This window comes from Eschrichtius robustus, chromosome 16 (genome assembly GCF_028021215.1).
Source record: "Eschrichtius robustus isolate mEscRob2 chromosome 16, mEscRob2.pri, whole genome shotgun sequence".
NCBI classification, from domain to species: Eukaryota; Metazoa; Chordata; class Mammalia; order Artiodactyla; family Eschrichtiidae; genus Eschrichtius; species Eschrichtius robustus.
Genome location: NC_090839.1, coordinates 77,610,508 through 77,632,820, shown reverse-complemented (window position 1 = coordinate 77,632,820; position 22,313 = coordinate 77,610,508). Strand labels below are relative to the sequence as shown.

The 22,313-nt window shown below is 44.8% G+C and overlaps 1 protein-coding gene and 1 pseudogene across 1 annotated transcript in view; one reads left to right on the top strand and one right to left on the bottom strand.

Moving 5' to 3' along the window:
* The window catches only part of ITGAM (integrin subunit alpha M), a 35,964-nt gene extending 28,175 nt beyond the window's left edge, over positions 1-7,789 (bottom strand). Inside the window, exons 1-5 of the mRNA XM_068565319.1 lie at positions 7,762-7,789; positions 5,636-5,741; positions 2,778-2,881; positions 2,402-2,472; positions 2,138-2,255 (exon numbers count right to left, since the gene is read on the bottom strand). Of these exons, the coding sequence (XP_068421420.1) occupies positions 2,138-2,255; positions 2,402-2,472; positions 2,778-2,881; positions 5,636-5,741; positions 7,762-7,789 (427 nt within the window). The remainder of the gene's footprint in view (positions 1-2,137; positions 2,256-2,401; positions 2,473-2,777; positions 2,882-5,635; positions 5,742-7,761) is intronic.
* Positions 7,790-12,320: 4,531 nt separating this feature from the next.
* Positions 12,321-15,080, top strand: LOC137750444 (small ribosomal subunit protein eS26 pseudogene; annotated as a pseudogene).
* Positions 15,081-22,313: the final 7,233 nt, after the last annotated feature.

Sequence of the window (22,313 nt, the reverse complement as noted above, 5' to 3'; positions counted from 1 at the left end):
CACAAAAAAAGAAATCAGCTGGATTAAAAGATTCATTCACTCACTCTCTTTCAATCAACAGATGTTTGGGGAACAAGGGTAAGGAGCCACCAAGATGGTCCCCAAGATTCTCACCTCCTGATATTTAACACCCTTGCATAATTTCCTCATCTTGATTGTGAGCTGGAGTTTTTATTTATTTATTTTTACTGAAGTATAGTTGATTGACAATATTGTGTTGGTTTCAGGTGTACAGTAAAGTGATTCAAGTATATTTTTCAGATTATTTTCCATTTTAGGTTATTACAAGATATTGAATGTTGTCCGCTGTGTTATACAGTGAATCCTTGTTGCTTATCTATTTTATGTGTAGTAGTGTATATCTGTTAATCCCAGACTCCTAATTTATCCCTCCCACTTCCCCTTCCTCTTTGGTAACCATAAATTTGTTTTCTATGTCTGTGAGTCTGCTTTGTTTTGCATATAGGTTCATTTATATTATTTTTTAGATTCCACATAGAAGTAATACCATGTAATATTTGTCTTTCTCTGACTTACTTCACTTAGTGTGATATTCTCTAGGTCCATCCATGTTGCAGCAAATAACATTATTTCATTCTTTTCTGTGGTTGAGTAGTATTCCGTTGTTTCTGTTTATGTGTGTGTGTGTGTATGTATATATATATATATATATATATATATATATATATATATATATATATATATATATATATATATATATATATATATATCACATCTTCTTTATCCATTCTTCTGTTGGTGGACACTTAGGTTGCTTCCATGTCTTGGCTATTATAAATAGTGCTGCTATGAACACTGGGGTCCATGTGTCTTTTTGAATTAGGGTTTTTGTCTTTTCCAGATATATGCCCAGGAGTGGGATTGCTGAATCATATGGTAGCTCTATTTTTAGTTTTTTAAGGAACCTCCATACTGTCCTCCATAGTAGCTGTACCAATTTACATTCCCACCAACAGTGTAGGAGGGTTCCCTTTTCTCTACATCCTCCCTGTGAGCTGGACTTTTTGAGTCACTCCCAAAGAATACAATATGGCAGAAGTCTTCTGAGATTAGATTATAAAAGACTGTGACTTCCGTCTTGGGTTCTCACTCTCTCTTGCTCTCTCACTGCCTTGTTCACTCACCCTGAGGGCAGCCAGCTGCCATATTGTGAGCTGTTCTGTGGGGAAGCCCATGGGACAAGCAAGTGAGGGAAGCAGCCAGCCAGCAGCCAGTGTGGACTGAGGCCCTCAGTCCAACCATCTTATAAGTGAGCTTGGATGTGGATCTTCCCCTAGTCAGGCCTTCAGATGAGACCACACCCCTGGTTTGACAACTTCAAGCTCATGAGAAACCATGAGACAGAGATACCCAACTAGGCTGTGTCCAGATTCCTGATTCACAGAAACTGTAAGATAATTAATGTTTCTTGTTTTAGGCTACTAAGTTCAGGGGCAATTTGTCAAGCAGCAAGTCAACAAACTCAACAAAATCTCTGCCTATCACAGAGCCTACATCCCAGAAGAAAGAACATTTAAGAAATAAGTAAAATATGGATATATAGGTATGAAGAGGGCAAAGCAGGGCAATGTGGTAGGAAGTGATGGTGGAAATGATTAGAAGAGTCCCTCAGGGAAGGTCTCTCTGAAGAGTTAACATTTGAGCTGAGATGACAGTAATAGGTTGTCAGCTGAGATCTGGGGAAAGAGCATGCCAGGCTGAAGGAATAGTGAGTGCAAAGCCCCTGAGGCAGGGACAGCTTGGTGTGGTTCTTGGAGAAGAAAGGCAGCTGGAGCACAGTGACTAAGGTAGAAGGGTTGGGAAAGAAGTTGGAGAGGTGGACGGGGGCCGCACCAGCTAGAGCCTCAAAGGCTACAGTCAGGCACTATGGCCAGGCTGAGTCCAGGCACTAACTCTAAGGACAATGGTTGAGACATTGTCTCACAAAGATGGGTGGTTATATCAGGACTTTCCTCAAAGCGCAAGATCCTAGCACCTCTCCAGAGCCCCTCTCTGCATTGGAACCCAGTTCCCTCACGCTTCTGCACCAAGACTCTTAAATAAACCCCCAGACTATGAGCCCCTCAGCCCAGTCCTGCCAGTCCCCTCCAGTCTCATGCTGCTCGTCTGTACCCACCTCTCAGGGCCTCTGGGAGCCGTCTGAGTTGCTGCTGTAGGTCAGATCCAAACAGGAAGCAGAAGCCGTTCACATAGGTGTTCTCCTTGCAGATTTGCTGCCCAGTGGGGCCACAGGCCTAGGGAGCAGGGGATAGGTGGGAGGGGCTGTCCCTGCTTCCTGTCCTTTCACCCCAGCACCTCCACCCACCAAGACCCCAGCCCCAGCAGTCTTAGGCCCCCAATTCCTTCCCTTGGGACACTCCCATGACCCAAGGCAACTCACCAGCAGCTGGAAAGGGTTGGTGGCGAACGCCAGAGTCAGGCCCAAGGACATGTTCACAGCCTCCGGGGGGACTGAAGGGACAGATATATGCATGGTCACCCTCGGGGATGGACGGGACTGTGTAAGAACTGGACAGGGGATGGACAGGAACCTCAGCCAGGGAGACATGGAGGTCTGAGGGGTTCAAGGAGGCACGTAGGTCATGGAAAGGGACACAGAGGGGTGTCTGAGGGTGCCTGCATACAGCTCAGAGGCCAGGGAGCTGGCTCCCTGGGCCCCCATCACAGATCCCAAGACAAAGGCAATGTCTGGCAAGTCCAGGTGTGTGCAGAGGTGGAACCCTAGCCCTAGGTCCCAGCGAGGGGCAGTGACTCACCCTGCAGGGGGATGGGTTCACACTTGCCCATGCTGCAGTCGCACTGGTAGAGGCCGCCCGTCTGGTTAGCAGCCTTTATCTCCTGGGGGGCTCCAACCACCAGCCTGGGGGACAAGAGAACGCTATGACATCTGGGGAGAGAAGGAGACCGTGGAAGTTCCGCCACCCAAAATAAAAGTGGGGGAGCCAACCTCACAGGGATTCCCCAACTCCCAGAAATAGGAGGAAGATTCAGCAAAGAAAAACATGGGAATTTTTTTTAACCGCTGATTGTTTATTGTGAATATTCTCATAATCCAGTCATTTGAATTCCCAGGGGTCATTTCAGTAAATTCAAGAATTTCCAAATCCTGAAGGCCAAACAGTGAAGGTAGACAGTCTACCTTCCCAACTTGGAATCACTTCCCTGTTCAGGCAGGGATGCAATATTGCATAGAGGACAGGAATAGAGGCCTTGGAGTTTTACTGCCTGAAATTAAAATTTAGTCCCACCCTTACTTCCTGTGTGACCTTGGGCAAGTCAATTAATTACCTTATTGTGCTTCAATTTTCTCATCTCTAAAATATGGATAATAGCAGTACCTACCTCAAGGTTATTATCAGGATTAAATGAGTTAATCCATGTACAATCCAAAAGTGGGAAAATGTTTAATCTTGGAGTGAGAAGGGCCTCTCTAAGAATGACATAATACCCAGAGGTCATTTTAAAGTGAATACATTCAACTCCACAGTCATTTTAAATAAATTTCTGTATCTGATCAACTACCAAAAGCAAAGTCAGAAAACAAACGATAAACCGGGGGAGGGAGGTGAGCAACTCACACCCCAGACTACTTTCCTCAGTATAGTCAGAGCTCCCACAAACCAGTAAGGAAAAAAAAACAAACCAAGAGAAAAATGGGCAACAGATAAGAAAAAAATGTTCACAGGAAAGGAAATAAATCTCTCCTTAAGAAAGAAATGCAGGGCTTCCCTGGTGACGCAGTGGTTAAGAATCCGCCTGCCAATGCAGGAGACGTGGGTTCGAGCCCTGGTCTGGGAAGATCCCACATGCCGCGGAGCAACTAAGCCCGTGCGCCACAACTACTGAGCCTATGCTCTAGAGGCTTCGAGCCACAGCTACTGAAGCCCACGCGCCTAGAGCCCGTGCTCCACAACAAGAGAGGCCACCGCAATGAGAAGACCCCATGTGGCCATAAATTAATTAATTAATTAATTAATTTTTAAAAAAAGAAATGCAATTTAAAACTAAATTGCAATACCATTTCTCACCTGTTCAATTTACAAAGATCGTAAGTTTGCTAACACTTTGGGTTGGCAAGTGGGTGGGGAAGTAGGTGTTTGCATAAACTTCTGGTGTGAGTGCAAATTGTTGCCACCCTCACAGAGAGTAATTTGGAAAAATCTATTAAAATTACATATGCACATGTACCCTTGGATCCAGCAATCCTAGTTCTAGGAATTTACTTCCAAAATATACTTGCACATGTACAAAATGCCAACGTTGTTCATATAGCAAAAGTTTGGAAACAATCTAATGTCCATTAAGAAGAGATTTGGGGACTTCCCTGGTGGTCCAGTGGGTAAGACTTCGCGCTCCCAATTCAGGGGGCCCAGGTTCAATCCCTGGTAGGGGAACTAGATCCCACATGCTGCAACTAAGAGCCCACATGCTGCAACTGAAGATCCTGCATGCCGCAACTAAACATGCCGCAATGAAAATCCTGTGTGCCGCAACTAAGACCCAGCACAGCCTAAATAAATAAATAAATTTTAAAAAGAGATTTAAATGTAATATAAATGTAAATTACAGTACTTCCAAATAATGGAATATGATGTAAGCATTAAAAAGAACAAGTAAGCTCTTTTTTCATTTATTTGGTAAAATCAGCAAGCTCTATTAATTAAAAAAAAAAAATGCAAAGGACAGTGTAGAGCAGAGGCCAGCAAACTTTCTTCTAGAAAAATAACATTATTTCCATAAATATTATTTCTGTAAAAGTAAATATTTTAGGCTTTGCAGGCCGTAGAGTCTCTGTCCCAGCCTCTCTGTTCTGCTACTATAGCTCCAAAACTGCCCCAAAAAATAAATGACTAGAGATTATCATACTAAGTGAAGTAAGTCACACAGAGAAAAATGATGTAAATGAACTTATTTACGAAACAGAAACAGACTCACAGATTTCAAAAACAAACTTATGGTTACCAAAGGGGAAATGTGAGGAGGAGAGATAAGTTAGGAGCTTGGGATTAACACACACACACTGCTATATATAAAACAGATAACCAACAAGGACCTACTGTATACCACAGGGAACTCTACTCAATTTTCTGTAATAACCTATATGGGAAAAGAATCTGAAAAAGAATGAATATATGTATATGTATAACTGAATCACTTTGCTGTACATCTGAAACTAACACAACATTGTGAATCAACTATACTCCAGTAAAATTTTTTTAAGTATTGGAAAATAATAATAATAATAAATGACAAGTGGGGAGTAGGGGTAGCCAAGTGTCAATAAAATGTATTTACAAAAATAGGCCGCAGGTTGTAGTTTGAGTATAACGTGTGCTACAAATTGTGTGCAGGATGATGTGGAGGTCTGTGCACTGTAGAATCTCTCTGAAAGAATACATGAGAAACCATTCAACAGGGACCCTGCTAGGGAGGGAATTGGGAGAAGGGAGTGAGGAAGAGACTTTCTTACTATCACACTCTTTTGTATCTTTTGAATTTAGAACTCTGATAAATTAAGAAAAAAACAAATCAAGGAAATTGTGATTTTTTTTTTCAGGTATGTTAAGCCTTGGAGGGAAAGTGTGTGGACAGGGAGTCCCCCTGTGGCCCTTACCGGGATCCCTCAAGCTGGACCACGCTCTGCCCGAAGCCCCTTGCATTGTTTTGGAAGATGACTGCATTTTCCGTGTCCAGGTTGAACCCGTGACATAAGGCCAAGGCTGGAGGGAGAACAAGGGGGGTGGAGTCAGGAGGAGAGAAGGAGACAGTTAAGAAAGCAGCCTGGGGACTTCCCTGGTGGCGCAGTGGTTAAGAATCCTCCTGCCAATGCAGGGGACACGGGTTTGAGCCCTGGTCCAGGAAGATCCCACATGCTGCAGAGCAACTAAGCCCGTGGGCCACAACTACTGAGCCTGCGCTCTAGAGCCCGTGAGCCACAACTACTGAGCCCACGTGCCTAGAGCCCATGCTCCGCAACAAGAGAAGCCACTGCAATGAGAAACCTGTGCACCACAACAAAGAGTATCCCCCGCTGGCCGCAACTAGAGAAAGCTCGCAGCAACGAAGACCCAATGCAGCCAAAAATAAAATAAATAAATAAATAAATTTATTCTTTTAAAAATAAAAGAAAGCAGCCTGCTCTCCTGCCCCAAGCATCTTCCTGTTGGGATTCACCCTAACCCAGCATGGACATGGGTGCCTCCCAGGTCCCAGCCTGGAGCAGAGGTCACCACACTTTTTCTGTAACGGGCAAGATAGTAAATATTTTAGACTTTGTGGACCAAGAGGCAAATGGAATCTATTACGTACGTACCTATATAAGAAAAGAGGTAATGCATGTCTACAAATTTTTTCATGAAGGAAATTCAAAATATAATAATTGAGTACAATTTTTTTTGTAATACAAATTTACTGACGAGACAAGTGGAATTCTTTAGGAGAAATAACATTGCACGCCATTCAAAGCTAGTGTTCAAAGTGATTCAAAGTTAGTGTTCCCTGTCATGAATCGATTATAAATGTTCATCTGGGACCTATGGCTCCAGGTTGTACAAAAACACATGGTGGAGCCCTCATCTTATGCCCACAGAGGACAGTTTGCTGACTCCTGGCCTAAGAACCACCAACAGGGTGTAATGGAAGAAATTTTCACGTTTTGGGCTATGGGGGAGTCATTCTGGCTTATACATGATTTAGCTTGAATTTTATGCTAACTAAAACAGCCTGTGTGTAGCCTATCAAACATACATCGTACAACTATTCTAATAATTAAAGAAAAGCATGCATTGTCCAGAAGTAAAGAACATCCATGTTAAAAATAAAGATTAAATACCTCCCTTCCTGGGACACCAGTGCCACTACTCCTTTGATGATAAGACTCCCAGGTGCCAAGGCCATACTGACTGGCTGTGTACATGCTGATCTGTTGCTTGTTTGGTTTGGTTTTTAACCTTGAAGGAATGTATCCCTGACTTGTTTGATGTTCTTTGTTCTGACAAGATATAGAACTGTGCTGAAAACCATGCTTCTCCGGAACAGTTCCTCAGAGTTCTCTGAGAGGCTGTCTCCTGGGCTATAGTCCTCAGTTTGGCTCAAAGAAAACTCTTTTCTTGTTTATTGATTATTTCCATCAACAGGTGCATTCAGCCTCTCTCTGAGCCCCACCCTGGGTTCCCACCCCACTGATTTGCCCAACAATCAAGTTCCTAAAGACTCAAGTAATTTCCTTCCTATGCAACTTTCAAGCATTTCTTTCCCTTCTCTGGCTCTTAGTCCACAAAACACAGACACAAAGGGAAAAAACTTGAATCATTTTGATCAGTCAGTCATTCAACAAACATTTACACCTGCGTCCTTGGAAAAGAGGAGACCAATAGGAGGAGGGGAGGTGGAATCCAAGAAGATACACTCCAAGAAGAGAAGCCAAGACCTGCTGTGCACACTTAGACGTGTCATTTCACCTCTCGGGGCCGCAGTTTCCTCTTCTGTGAAGAAGGGACCAGCCAAACCCCCTTGCCATGGACCCCCTAGTCCATGAATTGAGTCATTTATCCAAGCTTCTCTGCTCATCCCATCTTGGTCTAGCTCTACTCTGCTTCTTGAATCCCTTAACCTTCCCCCAATCCCCTTTGTCTCTCCCAGCCTAACTCCTAAATATTCTGTACCCTTTCTCTCCACAAACTCACAAACCCAAAAATTCCCCTCCTCCTCACTGTGAGGGCCCCCCAACTCCTGGCGCACCTGTTAGTAGAAGGACTCTGTGAGTCATAGCTGGAGAGAGCAGGAGCCGTGAGGCTGCAGGCACCACTGAGCCACTTCAAGGAAGCCACCAAAGCCAGAAAGGACTGAAAAAGGGAAGTAGGAGGCAGAAGTCTATCAGAGACTCAAAGGAAGAGGACGGAGGCTCAGTGAGCACACAGCCCTGCCAGACCTGCCCCCTCTACCCAGCCTCCCGGCCCAAACCATCAGGGCCGCTAACCCATAGGTGGCTTTTTTTGCCCACCTGCTTCTAGAAACATTATGAACAGCAAAGCACAGACTTATGACCTGGCCCCCAGAACATGACTCCCTGAAAGCACGCTTTGCAAAATGTCCCTCCCTCCTGCCCAGGGAAGTGGGAATACCTGTCAGCCAGAGCTATCCTCCTGTGTGGCCATCAGTAAGGTCAACTCAGGTACAGAGAAACCCGGTGCTTTTTTTTAATATAAATTTATTTATTTATGTATTTATTTTTGGCTGCGTTGGGTCTTCGTTGCGGCGCGCAGGCTTCTCAGTGCGATGGCTTCTCTTGTTGCAGAGCACGGGATCTAGGTGCGTAGACTTCAGTAGTTGTGGCGCATGGGCTTAGTGGGTCCGCGGTATGTGGGATCTTCCTGGGCCAGGACTCGAGCCCGTGTCCCCTGCATTGCCAGGCGGATTCTTAACCACTGCACCACAAGAGAAGTCTTCTACGCGGTGCTTTTTTTAGTATTATTTTGCTTTTAAAAAAAAAAAAAAAAAGGGGCTTCCCTGGTGGCGCAGTGGTTGAGAATCTGCCTGCCAATACAGGGAACACGGGTTCGAGCCCTGGTCTGGGAAGATCCCACATGCCGCGGAGCAACTAGGCCCGTGAGCCACAACTACTGAGCCTGCGCGTCTGGAGCCTGTGCTCCGCAACGGGAGAGGCCGCGACAGTGAGAGGCCTGCGCACCGCGATGAAGAGTGGCCCCCGCTCGCCGCAACTAGAGAAAGCCCTTGCACAGAAACGAAGACCCAACACAGCCAAAAATAAATAAATAAATAAAGAGTGAATGGTGGGAAAAAAAAAAAAAACAGCCTCAGGACTTTTCTGGTGGCTCAGTGGTTAAGAATCCGCCTGGCAATGCAGGCGACACGGGTTCGAGCCCTGGTCCAGAAAGATCCTTCATGCCGCGGAGCAACTAAGCCCGCACGCCACAACTACTGAAGCCCATGGCCTAGAGCCCGTGCTCCGCAACAAGAGAAGCCACCGCAATGAGAACCCCACGCACCGCAACGAAGAGTAGCCCCCTCTCGCTGCAACCAGAGAAAGCCCGCACACAGCAACAAAGACCCAACGCAGCCAGAAAAAAAAAAAAAGCCTCAAACTCTTTTGCCCTGGAATTTTCACTTCCAAGAATTTATCCTAAGAAATATCTGAGAATTACAGTCAAAGATGTCTGCACAAGCTGTTTTCAAAGACACAGGAGCATATCTTCATGAAATTACATAGAACACCAAACCATACTTGTGTGTGTCTGCTAACGTGATCCACAAGCCAATCATTTTTCATTCTCTCTCCAGCATGTTTTCTCTTGCCCTTAGTTCTGCTTTCTTAATAACCAGAGCAAAGAAATGTGTGTGCTCTTAAAAACAATTCCATTAAAATTCTGAACATTTTGTTTTAAAATTACCTGTTTAAAAATACGTATGTGTAGGAAAACCAAAATGTTAATAGTGGTTGTCGCTGGATCATAGGACAATGGGTCTGTTCTACTCTATTGCTGCAGAGCAAACTACTCCAAATAAAACGGCGACTTTTTTTAAAATTTATTTTATTGAAGTGTAGTTGATTTACAATGTTGTGTTAGTTTCTGGTGTACAACAAAGTAATTCAGTTATACATATACAGAATAGTTTGCATCTGCTAATCTCAAGTTCCCAGTTCATCCCTCCCCCATATCCCCTCTCCCTTGGCAACCACAAGTCTAAAACAGCAACTTCTCATTGTGTCAGGGTGCTGTGGAGTGTCTAGCCTCAGCAGTTCTCACTAGGGAATCTCAGATGGCTGCAGTCAGATCGTGACTGGGGCTGGAGTCCTTGAAGGCTCAGCTTGGCTGGACTTTCAAAACAGATCACTCCCATGGCTGGAAGTTGGTGCCATCAGCAGGCCAGGAGCTCGGTTGGAGTTGTCAGCTGCAGGACCTCCATGTGGCCTCTCTCTGTGGCTTGGGCTACTCACAGCATAGTGGTTAGACTTCAAGAGCAAGTATTCCAAGAGATAAGAATTGAAAGTCCCCAGTCTCTTAAGGTGTTGATCTGGAAACTGTCACAGAGTCACTTCCACTATATTCTAGTGGTCAAGCAGTCACGGAGCTCGACCACATTCTATAGCTACTTTTATTTTTATTTATTTATTTATTTTCGGCTGTGCTGGGTCTTCGGTTCGTGCGAGGGCTTTCTCCAGTTGCGGCAAGTGGGGGCCACTCTTCATCGCGGTGCGGGGACCGCTCTTCATCGCGGTGCGCGGGCCTTTCACTATCGCGGCCCCTCCCGTTGCGGGGCACAGGCTCCAGTCGCGCAGGCTCAGTAGTTGTGGCTCACGGGCCCAGCCGCTCCGCGGCACGTGGGATCCTCCCAGACCAGGGCCCGAACCCGTGTCCCCTGCATTAGCAGGCAGATTCTCAACCACTGCGCCACCAGGGAAGCCCCTCGACCACATTCTAAGAGAGGGGGACAAAGATCTCACCTCTCAGTGGGAGGTGTGGCAAAGAATTTGTGATCAACTTTAATCTGCCACAGGGTGATTTTAATTTTCTTCTATATATATTTGTGTACTTAAAACTTTTATACAAAAAAAAAAAAAGAGTGACGTTTATAATCAGAAAGAAAAGAAAAACACCAATAAGTAATTTAAACAACAAAGGGCCCATTCTTGTTAGCAGGAAAGGAGGCTGAGGAAAAAGAAATAAGACCATTGGATCAGGATGAGAAGCTACCAACCAGGGTGTGGGGACATATTTTAATAAATAAGCTGGCGGGACTTCCCTGGTGGCACAGTGCTTAAGACTCCGCACTCCCAATGGAGGGGGCCTGGGTTCGATCCCTGGTCAGGGAACTAGATCCCATATGCATGCTGCAACTAAGAGTTCACATGCCACAACTAAGGAGCCCACATGCTGCAACTAAGACCCGGCGCAACCAAATAAATAATTTTTTAAAAAAAAAAAAGAATGAATGCAAAAATAAATAAATAAATAAATAAGCTGGGTTTGTTTTTGATAAAAAAACTTTCACACTCTGATCACCACAGGAGGTTGCTCGGATATCACGGCCCCTCTGTGCCCTTAGCAGAGGCCAAGGGCCCACTTTAAAGGCATAGGCAATATCTCAGAAAGATTGTCCAACCCCCAGAGCTTTTCTTAATGACCCACCTTATGGTGTGCACCTGACCAGGTAACCACAGGTGGGCACCTAGCTATAAGCTCCCATCCATCCCCTACCCCTACTCTTGACGAAAGCTTACCTTGGGTTCCCCTGTACATGAACACTGAGACAAGGGGAAGTAATTTATTTGAGAGGTAATCCAGGAAACACTGGTGAGGAAGTGAACCCATAAAAGCTGTGAGATGAAACAAGTTACTGCTGTGGATGATCGGAGCTCAATACACTGAGGAACTCTGAAATCCAGGGCAGAACATGCCTCAGAGTTATCCACCTGAGAGGAGAGGGGGCTAGATTTTTATCCACAACTCACATTAGCTATCAGTGGAGGGCTGCTCTCCGGGAAAGCCTTACTTCTCTGGTGCATCCAATTTGCCCTGCACCCAGGCAGAGAAGGCTCCAGGAGCCAGAGAGAGCCCTCAGGCAGGCAGGTACTGGCAGCTGGAAACCTGGCCAGCTTGCATGAGAATGATAAACACTGATGGGACGTGAATGGAGCAATTGCAGTGTCTGCTACAGATACTCAGATATTTTTTCATAGCACTCATTATTACATGAAATTATATTACATATTTATGTAGTTTATCTATTGTCTGACTCCCCAACTAGAGTCTATAAGCTCCAGAGAGCAGAGATTCTTGTCTGTCTTGCTCATCACTCTATTTCCAGTGCACAGAAGAATGCCTGGTTCGTAAGAGAGATTCCCCCCGGCCCCTCCCTCAGAGAGAGAATTCTGGAAAGAGGGCAGGGTAGCAAGCACCAAGAATCCTTCCTCCCCAACTAGATAGCAATTGTACCAGAAGAATCTCTCTGATGTAACTATTTAGGAGCTCTGAGTCTATAATGCACCAAAAAAAAAAGACCTGTGGTTAATTTCAGTGTATTTCAGCTCTTAGCACTGTAGCAGCTACCAACCGCTCACTAACTGCAATCCCACGGCAAGCTTTGCAGGAGCAGGTTGCATGAAGCTTGTAGGAACCAAGGTGTCAAGAACCCATCCGTTTATGATGCCTATCATGGAATCTTAACTACAAAATCTTCAAAACTTGAAATAATTTGAGTGAACCAGTGTTCCTAACATCAAATCAATCTAAATAGAGCATAAGGCGCTTTGCTGGGTCAGGTTAAAAACAACCACCATGCTCTCTCGCCTCCTCGCTTCCAAGACGATCAGGAAAAGAAGGAATAATGGTCGTGCCTAAAAGGGGCGCGGCCACGTGCAGCCTATTCGCTGCACCAGCTGTGACCGATGCGTGCCCGAGGATGAGGCCATTAAGAAGTTCGTCATTTGGAGCATCGTAGAGGCCGCAGCCGTCAGGGACATTTCCAAAGCGAGTGTTTTCGACGGTGAGTGAGCTCCTGGCGCGAACTGTCCTATATGCTTCCCAAGCTGTATGTGAAACCGCATTACTGCGTGAGTTGTGCCATTCACAGCAAGGTAGTCAGGAATCGTTCTCGGGAAGCCCGGAAGGACCGAACACCTCCACCCCGATTTAGACCTGCTGGTGCTGCCCCAGGACCTCCACCAGAGCCCATGGAAGGAGCTAAGTCCTTAAAGACTAAAGAAATACGGTCCCCTGGAAAGACAATAAAATGGAAATTATACTTTTAAAAAACCCCACCATTTGCTTAGTGATTTACAGGTCCCTTTCACAGACATAATCTCTTCTGATACTCAGGCTCAAACTATGAGTTAGATGCTATTATTAATTCTAATTATCATCTTTCTTGTGCAGAAGTTCTTTTGTTTCATGTGGCCAAATTTATTATTAGCCTTTTCTGTAACTTGTTTAATAAATCTCCAGAGTTAGAAAAATTTTTTTCATCTATATATTCTTCTCAAATACTTCTTTTACTTCAGTTATTTAACTTCTTACTTTGTGTACTGTTGAATTTTTTGTGTGCAGTGTGAAACAGGGAATCCAGTTTCATTTTTGTCCATATGAACAAATAATTTTCCAGTTCCATTCACTGAAAAGAGTTTAAAATAAGCTTTTAGAAGGAAATTTTACCTTCCTATATTTGTCAAATTTTTTTTTACTGCCCATCTGTTTTCTACCCAAGTCAGTATAATGCAAGATTCCAGTATTACGTATCACCCCGGTGCAATTATTTTCTTTCTGAGTCTGAGTAAATTAGAGTATCCAGAACCCAGAGCCCAACTCTGTGGAAAACCACTTCAAAGAGAAGAAACTTTTGTTTCCTCCCCAAGGGCAAAAATGATGGGCAGCAGGAACATCCAATCATAACCCTATTTCCTACTTGAGGCAGATTCAATGGGCAAAAAAGTCATCATTTGCAGAAAGTATGAAAACGCAAGACCATTAAGTGATAACTTGTTAGAACTAATCTTATTCAGCAAGATCAACATATAAAAATCTAATCCATTTCTTGTTCAGCTAAGACTAATTTTCTGATTAGAAAATATAATAGGAAAAACACCATTCGTAGCACCAAAAAGCTATAAAACACGTAAGCATAAATCTAACATGAAATATGTATGAACTATTTATTTTTTAAGCTATTACTCTTTCCTGAAAGACATAAAAGAATAGAGAGCGATGCCATATTCATGGGTGACAAGGCTTAACATTATAAAGGTATCAGTTCTCCGTCAGATTACTCAGTAATTCAGTGTAACCTCACCCAACAAGATTATTATCGAATTTGACAAGCTGATTCTAAAAATCACCTGGAGGAGAAAACACACAAGAATAGCCCAGAAAACTATGAAGCATAGCTTATTACATAACTCCACTCCATAGCCAGACATGCCATATCACAGCACTACCTTAAAGTCAGATAAGCAAAGGTAAGGTGTTGGTTCTGGAATAAATACATAAAACCAAATACATAAAACCAATACTGGTGTATATACAAAAATCTGATATTCCCACCAGAATTAATATATTTCTTTTTTTTTCACACACACACACTGTATTTTATTTTTACAAGAGATAAATAGACTGACACGAAGCATTGTACATGGATGACCACAACAAAAGCAACAATGATTGCAATTACCAAACCTGAAACACACTCATACTATGTCATAATATTGACATTCAGTCCAGTAATCCTCCACTGTAACAGCTCCTTTACTCTGCAGTGAAAATTGATTTGTATATTCTTTGCCTCTGAGTCCTTGTGGGATTTTTTTTTTTTTAATTCAGACAGAAAGTCACAAAAATTATACTAATCCTCATCAGTTCACTCAGTCCCATGTAATTAAATTTTTTTTTCATCTTGATCTTTTGTTAGCACTTTTTTGAGTTCATCAGTTTTTCATTAGAGTTCAATATATTTCTTTTAATGAAAAAGCAAACAAACTTTATCTGATCCCACTTCCCCTACCAACCACTGCCCCATTTTTTTGCATCCCTTTTGCAAAGCAGATTCCAGAACAGTTGTCTGTATTTGCTGTGCCCAGGTCTGCCCTTCCCACTCTCCCTTGAACCCATTCCATTCCAGCCTTTGCCCCACCCCAGCCTCCACTTCACCAAAACTTTTTTCATCACTGTCACCAAGGATAAGTGGTTAACTCCAAGAATTGGTTTGCAATCTTCATCTTAAGGGATTCCGCAGCAGCTTTTCACATTTGCCCACTCCTTCCCAGGATTAATTTGTATATTGGCTTCCAAGGGCCCTCACTCACCTGTTTCTCCTTCACCTCCATCCCTCCTTCCAGGTTCTTTGGCCAATCCCTCCTTTTCTCCCCAACCTGGTAAGGAGGATTCCAGAGCTCAGTCCTTGGGCCTCTTTTTTTATCTACTCCTGTCCTTAGGTGGGCTCAGGGCTGTAAACATCACCCATATGTCGATGATCCTCGGTTTCTGTCTCCATCCCAGACCTCTCCTGAGCTCCAGACTCAGATAGCCGATGGCTCGCCCCATGTCTGACAAGCTCCGCAAACCAAGTATGTCTAGACCTGAACTCCTGATCACTCCCAATCATGCTCCCCGCATCTGGGCCCATCTCAGCCTCAAGCACATGAGACAAGGCTAGGCCAAGGCACAACTGATTCCACCGGCAAAGTTACAATGAGCCACTGTTAGGTTCATACGGTTTATTACTTACATAGACAGCAAAACCAATCCTTCTATGGTCGTCCTACACATCAAAAAGGACGATACCAAAAAAAGGGAGGCTATATCCTAGACTAAGAGACAAAGCAGTTTTAATCTGGAGCTCTGTTGGGGGGCAGAGGGCAGTGGGTGGGGCAGAAAGCCTCATACAGAGTCAGAACCTGGGACATGAGTCACGACTCCTGAGAGCCTCCTAAGGGACGTAGGAGGTGAGCAGGAGGTGGCCCCAGAGCAGCTCCTCATCCTCTGTTCCAGGAAGATCACAGACGTTCTGCTGAAGCTCAGACGAGCTGTGGTTCAAGCCTTCGCCTGTGTGGCCCACGTGGTAGTGCCAGGTGGCTGGGGGCACCATGGCGGCGCTATTCCCCCACTTTCAATCAGTGGCAGTAGTGTCCTTGTGAGACAGGCTGGGGCCTGGGACTCTTTGCTGCAGTGCTGTAATGCTTGCACCCGGACAAATGTCTCCTCGATCAACAAAATACAAAGAAACTGTAAGAGACTATAACTGCATGCATGTGCAGTTGGGGCAAATTCTGGACAAAAGAGACAAAAAGACCAAAAAAAAAAAAACAAACCCAACTGCCACTTCTGAAGAAAAGGGAGCTAAAACAGGGTACTGCGCACGCCCCCTGCACTCAACACCACCTAAGGGGTGGGCAGACCACCTAAGCCACGCCTCCAGCCCGACCCCTGGACACAACCCCACCCTCGCCCCATATAAGGAGCTGGCTCATCCCCGCCCCTCTCGGGGAGCGAGCAAGGAAACCTGTTACTTGTTTTCGCCCCCTCCTACAGCTGCAGGAACCCCAATACAGACTTGCCTGAAGTTCCTCACTGGCGTCTTCTCAATTTCAGTTGATTGCAGAAGGCCAAAAACCCTGGTCAGTAACACTTCCAGTCACTCAGACTGAAAGTCATAAGGAAATCCTATGGCTCTGCCTTCAAATATGTCCAAAAATATGATCCCTCCTCACCAACTCCACTGTTACCAAAATTGTGGAAGCCACCATTGTCCCACCTGGAATGGAGCCTTAGACCTTGTCTGTGCCCCACTGCTTCTCTATTTCCCCCCAACAACACAAAGTCAGTTTTCAACATCGTAGCCAGAGGGAGCCTTTCAAAACACAAGGCATATATTATTCCTCTGCTCAAAAGCTTACAAAGTCTCCTCACCTCGCTGGGAGTCCAAGCCAGTCTTTCCATAACCTACCAGGCCCTGAGTGATCTGTCATCCCAGCCTCCACCCTTGCCTGTCTGAGCTCATCTCCTTCTCTTTGAGCCCTTGCTCCCACCACTCTGGCCACATTGGCCTCCTTGCAGTTCTTCAAGACCAGCACATCGGCTCTTCCCTCTGATTGGAGTATTTTTCCCCCAGATCTTTGCATGGGTCACTCCCTCACCTCCTTCAAACAAGTGGGTTTGCTATCAAATGACTCTCCATGCTCAGCCTTACAAATCCTCTCTGCCGTGTTTCTTCTCCCAAACTTTTCTGGCTTTGCTCTCAAGAGAAAGAAGGTAGCAGGGTCTCCATCTCCTGTTGCCCCGTGCAGCACCTAGGATCAAGGCTGCTCTCTCCCCAACACAATCTCTCAGACCCATCTCTCCAAATCTCTTTTCCCTCACCTAGCCAGACAACTTACCTCTGTCTAAACCCCTCCAATTTGCCTGACATACCACATTCAAAGGCAATTGCCTCACAGGATCGACCCTCCTAAGAAGGTTCTGGGAAGTACCAAAAACAAAATATTGTTTTTCCATTACACTGAATTGCCAAGGAAAGTTCCACTTGAATGTCATCCTCAACAAGCTGGTTAAGCCTTTGATGCCTGGGGCCAGACTTGGGGGGTTAAAATCCTAGCTCTAAAAGCCTGGGACCTTGAGCAAGTTATTCTCTGGACCCCATTGTCCTCAACTGGGAAATGATGGTAATAATAGTACTCACCCCTTGGGGTTGTTGTGATGATTAAATGAGATAATAGATGTCAGAGTGCACGTAGTGAATATTCAGTCAACATTAGCTATAATTATTTGACCCACTGTGTCTTGGGATGACCATGATATGGCTGGCATGGCCCCAATGACACATAAATGGTATATTGGCATCAGAGTTGACTGTCACTCAGTTGGAAGCATTCTAGACTTTTCCACCTGCTCCCTCAGTTGTCCAAGCAGGGAGCCAAACGTCAGGCAGATCAGAGAAAAATTCCTACCACAGGCTTGATGGGCGTCTTGGGCATTTCCACCAAAATCACACTAAGAACATGGCTGGCCAGAAGTCACTCGCAGGGCAGGGTCAGACGTGCACTGCCACCACCCCTGAAATACTTCCTCCTGCTTCCCATCCTTGAAAGCAGAAGTAGCTCAGGACCTGACCTGAGCAGAACAGAGAAGAAAACTACTAATTCCTGGAATAGGATGGGAAGGAAGTTGTGCTTCTGTCAGGGGAGGAGAAGAACCAGAATCTCTTTTGTACAGATTCTTTTGCTTCTAGGGGTGAGGGGGGTAGACGCAAATGTAAAAGGGCAACCACCTCTCCCCAACCCCACAAGGCAGGTTCTTCTGGAGCGTGAGTCTGATATGTCCTAAGATATCTGACTGTTTAACCCCTAAGAAGTTGGGGCAGGCCTAGGAAGCCACTGTAATTGTATTTCTTTCTCCCAATTGTATGAACTATGCAAACAGTATTATGACAATACTAAAGGAAACAAGAAAAAACAACACATAGTCCCACGACCATAATATATCAGCTTTTCTGCACAGATACTATTTACAAACTTGTCATGATAGGATAGGTTTGATTCTGTACTATGGTTTTGTCATATAACGTTTTAGCACAAATATTTCATGTAGCTTTCCAAGACTTTATTTTTAAAATTTTATTAGGGTATAGTTGATTTACAATGTTGTGTTAGTTTCAGGTGTACAGCAAAGTGATTCAGTTATACATATACATATATTCATTCTTTTTTAGATTCTTTTCTCATATAGGTAGGTTATCACAGAATATTGAGTAGAGTTCCCTGTGCTATACAGTAGGTCCTTGTTGGTTATCTATCTTATATATAGTAGTGTGTGTGTGTTCATCGCAAGCTCTACAGGGCTTATTCTAATGGTATAAAATATTCCATTAAGTTGAGAAATTTTAGTGTTTGACTATTTTAGGCAATACTGCATTAAATAACTTTCTACACACAGCTCTTTGCAATTCTTTTCTTCAGATATAATTTTTTAAAACATTTTATATTTATTTTGGCTGTGCTGGGTCTTAGTTGTACCACACAGGATCTTAGTTGTGGCACACAGGATCTTTGTTGCAGCATGTGGGCTCTTAGTTGCGGCATGCAGACTCTTAGTTGTGGCATGCATGCGGGATGTAGTTCCCCCACCAGGGATCGAACCTGGGCCCCCTGCATTGGGAGCACAGAGTATTACCCACTGGGCCACCAGGGAAGTCCCCAGATAGAATTTTTAAGATGAAATGACTGGGGCCAAGATGCTGCACAATTTGGGACCCTTCCTACTCACTGCCAAATGACTCTCCAAATGGGTGGTACTACATGCATTCTATTTTGAAGCCAATGTTTGCAGAAAGCTTTATAGTTTCAAGCCATTTAATAAATTTTTGTCTCAACCCTCCCTACCCCCCACACACACACCCCACCCCCCCACCCCTGGGCAGGTTGGTCTGACTTCTACCTCCACTCACTCTTCTGTGTGTCTCTCCAATAGGGACTGGAAAAGCTGTTTACAGGTTTTCCCAACCTGTCTCACAGCGCGGCGTGGTCATGTGACCCCATTCTGACCAATGAGATGTAAAGGAAAGCCTTGATGGACAGAGGGCTGACACCGCCCCTCCTTGACCGTCGATGTTCCCTCCTCCCCCCTCCCCCCTTTCCAGAATGCGGAAGTGATGCCTTGGGCAAACTAAATTTCGAAGGAGTAGAGGTAACAAAAAGGGAATTAGAGTCTATTCACAGAGAGGAGCAGAGATGTGAGGGAGCGGCACAGCCTCTGAGAGAGGGGTGAAGAGCAGCCTGCCTCTGGGGGTGCTTAGTCCCCCAGAACACACATCCTCACACCTGAGCCCCATGTATCTTCACACCAAGCCCCCATTTTCTTGCAGAAATTCAGGCAGGTCTCTATCCCCTGCAGATAATCAACCGTGCAGGGATTACAGCAGTTCTTCTCACAATTAATATGTGAGAAGTGGGTGGATTTGAAGGATCCAGGCAATCAGGGGTTTGTTCTTCCCGAAGCACAAGAAGAGAGGAAGGTGTTCATACACCAGAGGCCCACTGATCGCTGTCTGAACCACTTGCAGCCTGTGGGCGGTGTGGAGGGTGAAGCAGGTTGTAGGAGTGACAACCAGGTGTCCGTGATTTTCCAACAATCCCAACTTCAAGTTTTTTAAACTTGAAGTTAAAGCGTGCCCCCAATTTGTGGCCAAATAGGTCCAAGAATCAACAGGGAAAAGGGATCCCATTAGATCCATCTTTATACCCTCTTCAAAGCAGCATCAGTCAGCAGAAAGCCGACTGGGCACAGAAGTGCTCTGTGGAAAGTGAAACATAAAGGTACTTGGTCAGAGTCAATCACTGGAAGCCACATGGCATCATGATTAAGAGTATGGCAATTGACCTTGGTTCAGTTACTAGCTCTGCCTTCTTCTAGCTGTACGACTTTGGGCAAGTTAACTCGCTTCTCTGAGCCTCATTTTCCTTATAATATAATTAGAAATCATGTTACTTAACAGTAGTGGATGTTGGTTGTTTTTAGGCCACTCAGCATTCATTCCCCCCTTCTTTTACTAATAACAGTCAATTTCCTGTTGGCCAACTACCTCCCCACCATTGTGTACAGTCCTGGTGAGACAATAAATCAAGGTAAGTTAAGGTGCCTTACCTTTTCTTAACTAAATGAGTAGCCTCTTGCCCAAAGCTAGGCAAAGTGGACTCTACATTTAACTTGAATTTTGAGCACAGTGACGCAAGGGTAGAAAACTAATATTTGGTTTATTTCTCTCTTGGCAGGACCTCCAAAGCCATGGTTTCTGTCCTCTCTGTGTCTTTCAACCCTCTCTTCCATTCTTTAAGCCACTCTATTTCCTTCCAGTAAATTACATTTTTTACTTGTTAGCTAGAGTCTTCTGTTATTTTTGCCCAGAATGCCTTAACTGATGCGCTACTTAACAACAATCAAAAACTTGTAAGGATTAAATTAAATAATGTATGTGGAAAAGCTTAGCACAGTGGCTGGCATATAGGATGTGCCCAACAAATGGTAATTTGTATTAGTCGAGGGTGAGGTTCAACTGCTGTCATAGGACCCAAAATCTTAGAGGCTTAAGCCAGACTGTCCTGCTGACAGTCCAGGGAGGTAGAGAGGCTCCACAGTGTTGGAAAGCCAGGCTCCTTCTAGCAAGTTGCTCTGTCATCCCAAGGTACTGTCCTCATCCAGCCCATCAAAGATGGCCCACCGCCATGTCCACCCTCCAGCTGGCAGGAAAAATAAAGAATGTGGATGTGACTCTTTCCTTTAAGAGTGTGACCCAAAAGTTACACATATCATTTCCACTCCCATCTCATTGGCCAGAACTTAGTCACATGGCCACACACAGCGGCAAAGAAGGCTGGGAAACATAGTCTTTATTCTAAGTAGCCATGTGCATGGCTAAAATTTGGAGTTGAATTAGTAAAGAAAAAAGAGGAAGACAGATACTAGGAGACAACTAGCTCTCTCTGCCACATTATCTTACCACGACACTAAACATCCTCTGGCTGAAACGTCTCCAGTTTGACAAAGTAACCTTGATCCTTGATCTGATGCTGTATCATTATTGTCACATCCAGCTTCAGGGCCTCCATATTCAGGGCTTTACAGGCCTTGGGGTTCAAAGAAAGGCTGCATGTATAAGAGCTTTCCTCCAGAAAAGTTTTATGTGGCTTAAATAAGATCAAGAAACAGGGAGAAATGGGGACTTAGTGGTTCTAAATGAAGGAAAGAGGGTTAGAGAATGGGTAGGCCTGGAGAGGCCAAGGAAGGCAGGCGTTACCCCCTCCAAGGGGCTCCTCAGCAGAGAAGGGGGCCATGGTAAAGCTAAATATCACCCCCAGGAACACCTTGAACCTCAGATCCTGAGGACCATGAGAGGAGATGGACCCAGCGGCACACGAGTGAGATTAGGGGCACCTCCGACAGCCAATAGGCAGCCAGGCACATGAGGAGCCCTCTGTTCTCTCTCCAGTTCTTTCCTCCCAGTCTCTCACCCTGGAGGAGCTACAATCAGAAGAGGGAAGAGGAAAGGAGGAAGAGTAAGACAGTAGATCACAGCCCCATCCTCTCGAAGTCCCTAGAGCCAGAAATGGACCTTATATTGTATGGTGAATTACATATACATCCATCTTTCCCCCAGACTATTCATTCAACAGATATTTACTGAATGCCTATTATGTGCCAGGTGTTGTTCTGGGCTCTGAAGATATACACGTGAACAAGAAAGGAAAAAAATCCCCACCCTCAGAGAGTTTATGTTCTCAGGGAATAATAGACTCTGCTTCACTTGAGAGCTGGGATTATGTCAAATTTATGGCTCTATCCCAGGGCCCAATATTATCTTTGACTGGGGCTCAGTGACTGTTGTTTAGATGAACCACAACACAATTTTGATTTTGTGTTGAACACTTGCGGTTTCCTCCCTGCGTCCAATTTCCCTCTTCTCAGCAACTTCCAATTCCCATTTGAAGGACTATGTCATTTGGGGAGAACTGACTTTACCCCCAGCTCTGAGGGTGGAGCATGTGGACTAAACTAAGCCAATTTGTATATTCCAGACCCTTGACTTCAGTGATGGGTTTAAGTATGGGCATGTGATCTAAACCAGACCAATCAAAGTGGATCTGAGGAAAAAGATGCTTTTGCTCTTTCCAGTGTAATATAAAACTTGGACTCACTGGAGCCATTTTTGCTATTGTGGAGAAAGTCCACCTGAGGATGAACCAACACATCACAGAAATAGAGCCAGATCCCTCTTGAAAATGTGAAACTCTG